At 44.3% G+C, this 4,029-nt stretch overlaps 1 protein-coding gene across 1 annotated transcript in view; it reads left to right on the forward strand.

Moving 5' to 3' along the window:
• The first annotated feature begins 407 nt into the window (after window positions 1-407).
• Window positions 408-4,029, forward strand: part of Tmem14a (transmembrane protein 14A) — a 20,020-nt gene continuing 16,398 nt past the window's right edge. Inside the window, exon 1 of the mRNA XM_048805470.1 lies at window positions 408-1,447. Coding sequence (XP_048661427.1) covers window positions 1,428-1,447 — 20 coding nt within the window. The 5' untranslated portion in view covers window positions 408-1,427. The remainder of the gene's footprint in view (window positions 1,448-4,029) is intronic.

Genomic DNA, 4,029 nt, shown 5'->3' on the forward strand with positions numbered 1-4,029 from the left:
ACCCCTTGACTTTTAGATTTTTATTTTGCCTTTGTAAAAATTGTTTTTTTGCTTAATTATTCTTTTCTCACTTACATTTGATTTCCTTGATTTGTGGCTCTTTTGCTATTTTTCACTTTGGCAAGGCCCGGACTCCAGTGCGTGGCGGAGAGAGTAAGGGGTCTCTAGACCTTGGGCGGGGACAGGGGGGCCTCCTGCCCATCTCGGGGATCCTCCGCAGGGTCCAGGCTGGGCTGTGTATTAAGTAACCGGAGGACAAATCCACATGGAGAGTGCGTTGTTGCAGCCAATGAAACCCTGGTGCACCGCTGATTGTCAGGCAGAATTAACCAGTGAGAATGCGCTTTGGGTGACTTGAGCCCGGCCCCCGAATTCGGTCTTATAAAATAGATCGCTACATCTCAAAACCGAGCTGGCCCGGGCCAGGCGAAGTGAGGAATCCGCTCCGCAGCGTACCCAGCAGCGAGAAGAGCCGCCCCGGTCACCTACTATGTCACAGGCAGATGAAAGCAAGCAGCAGGTGGAGCCAACAAGCGACAGCAAGCAGCCACATCAAGCCACCCCCGAAGGCAGTCCCCGGCCAGGACCAGGACACCCTGGACACGGACCAGAACGGCCGACCTGGCGGAAGGCGGCAGGAGCCCGGAGGACACGGGGCAGGTGCTGTGGAGTTGTGACAGTTGTTGGTGGACTTTGGCGCAGTCCTGGAGTCACCCGGGAAAGAAGATGCGCGACTAGAGGAGCGTGTTTGCTCGCTCCGGGCCCACGTGGGCCCGGGTCTGGGTCCTGAAAGGCCCCCCTTCCTTTCCCTAGCCTTCCCTCCGTCCTCCCTTCTTTCCTTCCTGCTGGGTTCCAAATCATTGTCAGACTGAGGTCTCCGCCCTGGGAAGGTAGAGTTCTTTGAATGCGATGTCTGGGCGCCAAGGAAGAAAGGGAAAGAAATGTGGCGAGGTGAGCCTTTTATAAGATGGATTTTAGACAAATTAATTTTCCAGTGTGAGCAGTGCCCAGGGATGATGCCAAGGCAGGGTAACGTTGCTTTCCCTCGCCAAAGCCTGGGGATGCTGTGGTCTTGTTCAGCTTTGTTTCTGTCAAGGAATTGAGATCTCAGGAAGACGGTAGTACAGATCTGTGAACATCTTTGATGTAGAATGTATCACTTGGTGTAGACCTTGTTTTGGATAGTGGCTCTGCTTGTAATCCTTCCCTCTTCATAAACTCCATCTAATTTCTAAGCTCACTGCTTCCTTGTAAAACTTGTTCCCATGACTATTACACTACCATTTCAGAAAATTGTTCACTGATGAGCTCAACTGGGATACAAGCAGAAAGTACCCCCAAAAGACTATTTTGCCAAATTTGGAGAGATTGTTGACTATTGTAAAAATGGATTCCAACACTAGAAATCAAGAAGGCTGGGGCTAAAGATGAAGCCAGGGTGGAGAAGGTAAGTTGGGTACTCCATCAAGGGCCCTTGTATATGGGATATGATTCTAAGGGAACATTTCTGGATCATGTTTAGTTTGACTGAGCTACATGTGGCCAAGTACATGGAGGGGTGGGTGCAGAGTTCAAGCACTTGTTCCTGTACAGATTAAATGAGGGAGTGAGAGGTATATGGATTGGAGTGGCCCAGGAAGGAGATAGTTGACATTTAGTACCTATTTATGTCTCTATTTGGGGGGAATGTGCTAAATGCTTCACATATGAGGATTAGAAAAACATCCAAGGATGCTATGAGACAGACATTGAAGTGCTGTTTACAGAGGGGAAACAGATTCAGAGAAGAGTGTAAGTAACTATAAGAGATCACACAGAGAGTATGGGGTGGAACAACCAGAATGCCAACCCTAGTAGCCCAGATCCAGGCAACTGTTTTAATCTCTGCTGCTTCACTCCTGGAGGAAACAAGCCTTAGAACGGGACTTTCATGGCAGGAAGAAGGCTCACAGATTTATGTGTGTTGGATAAACTGGATTTCAGGCTTAGAGAATGTTGGGAGGACAGACTTGGGTAAAGTATGGTGTCTTTGGAAGGGATGAAATATTTTATGTACCTATGGTAGAATCTTGTGACTCAAAGTGAAGGTAGTAACTCCTGGGCAATGCTCCTAAGAAATGCCAATGAGAATTCGAATGAGAGTCTGCTGGTGTTAATGTTAGACATGCCAATTTGAATTAAAATCAGTTTCTCCTTTCTCAGAAGGACAACTGTGGTTTGTAGTTCATAATGGTTTTCTATCCATTATTGAATTACTCAGAGTAATGTGATTGAACATATTGTAACCATTAAAATTGACAGTCCATCTTTCACTTTGCTTGTGGATGAACTGCTGTGTTCTGATTTTTAAGAAATCATTATTGAACATTTGACCATGTTTTCTAAGAGATCAGATAATGAAGATGAAAAAATTATAATAACCAACACAAGTAGGACCCCCATCACAGAAATAGAAGGCTAAAAATCTGTGACATTTTAATAATAGATGGAAAGACACATTTGACTGTATTAGGGAGTTAATTAACCAAAACAGAGCATGCTGCATGTTATGCAGAAAATAATTTGGAATCAGGCATGGAGGAAGAAGGAGATGTGAAAGTTCATACTGAGATTGAATCTCACAAGTCAAGAATGAGAAAGGCAAATATTTCTAAGCCAATAAAAAGTACTTTTGTTTTCCAGAAAGATATCACAATGTTCAAAATTAACAGCTGCTGAATTAGCTTGGGCATATCACACAAACAGACATGCATAATTGTATTGCTCCTTGATGGCTCTAAAAAACTGGGTAAAGTTACATTTTCTGATTCAGAAGGGTTACAATTAAAAAATCCTGTGGGTGAACAATGGGAAATTTTGATAACAGATGTATTGGCCCCTTACTGTGTAGAGCTGATTTTGTCACACCTCACCACCAATCATACTTTCTACAGTGTATCCATTTTAAGTGATGCACTTATCTGGATCACATTGTTGGAATAATGAGGCATTCCAAGAGGGCTTTATCTATTTTTTAAAAACAATTATGTATTTATTTTTGGGGTACTGGGGTTTAACCCAGGTGCTGAGAGCCACGGCCGAGTCTGTATGGTCCCTGGCATTTTGCCAACAGTATTGATTGACAGGCGAGGCATTACTATCCGCCTCTGCCGCAACTTTTGAGTTCTCGCACTATTTTGGAGTTCTCGTGGGGATTTCCGGGGATTCCCCGAGAGTTCCCATTGGTTGGGGAAGTGCAGGAGGAGGGATTTCCGAGAGAGATATTTCCGGCTGGGGGTTTCTGGAGAAGCCTCGTGGCGTTCGGGAGGATTCCCCGGGAGTTGTGTGAAGTGTTTTCCTGCAGTTTAAAAATAAAGTTTGTTCCTGCTTCAGTGGCTCGTGATTTGTGCCCAGCCAGACTGCGGCATTTGGTGGCCCTTGCGGGGAACGTCTGAAGCTTCGGGGTAAGTGAAATTGCTTGCCCCTAAGGGAAGGCGAGAGAATGGGTGACCATTTTAAAAAACAATGTGTTCTTGTTTTGATTTGTTTTGTGTTTGTTTCAAGCTGCCTATCCCTAGAATTTTCTCAGGCAGATTGGGAAAAATGGTTGGCTCAAGGTTTGAAGTTGTTCACCCCTGAGGAAGAGATAGAAATAGACCACAAATGCACATGTCAAGAAAATAGGAAAATTGATACAACGATTTTTTGTTCCGTTTTTGTTTCATTCTGTTTCGGTTTTGTTTGTGTTATCTTATTGGGTTGCGTTATCTTTATAACAGATTAGAAATTAGTAAAAAACAAACTGAAAAAGTGTTAAGTAAATTGTTAGAGGTTCAGACCATGGAGAAAGACATTTTAGATCAAAGCAAAAAGAGAAGGTCTCATCAAGCTAGTCAGACAGAGGAAGAAAAAGTTAAAAGGAAGAAAAGCTTAGAGGAGAAACAGCTATTAGGGAAAAAGCTACAACAGGGAGGGCTGCTACTAAACACCGTTCTATCACCAGAGGGCAGTAAATTCAACCAACAAGCTACCCCCCATCCGGAGCAATGA

This window comes from Marmota marmota, unplaced genomic scaffold (assembly GCF_001458135.2).
Source record: "Marmota marmota marmota unplaced genomic scaffold, marMar, whole genome shotgun sequence".
Taxonomy (NCBI): Eukaryota; Metazoa; Chordata; class Mammalia; order Rodentia; family Sciuridae; genus Marmota; species Marmota marmota.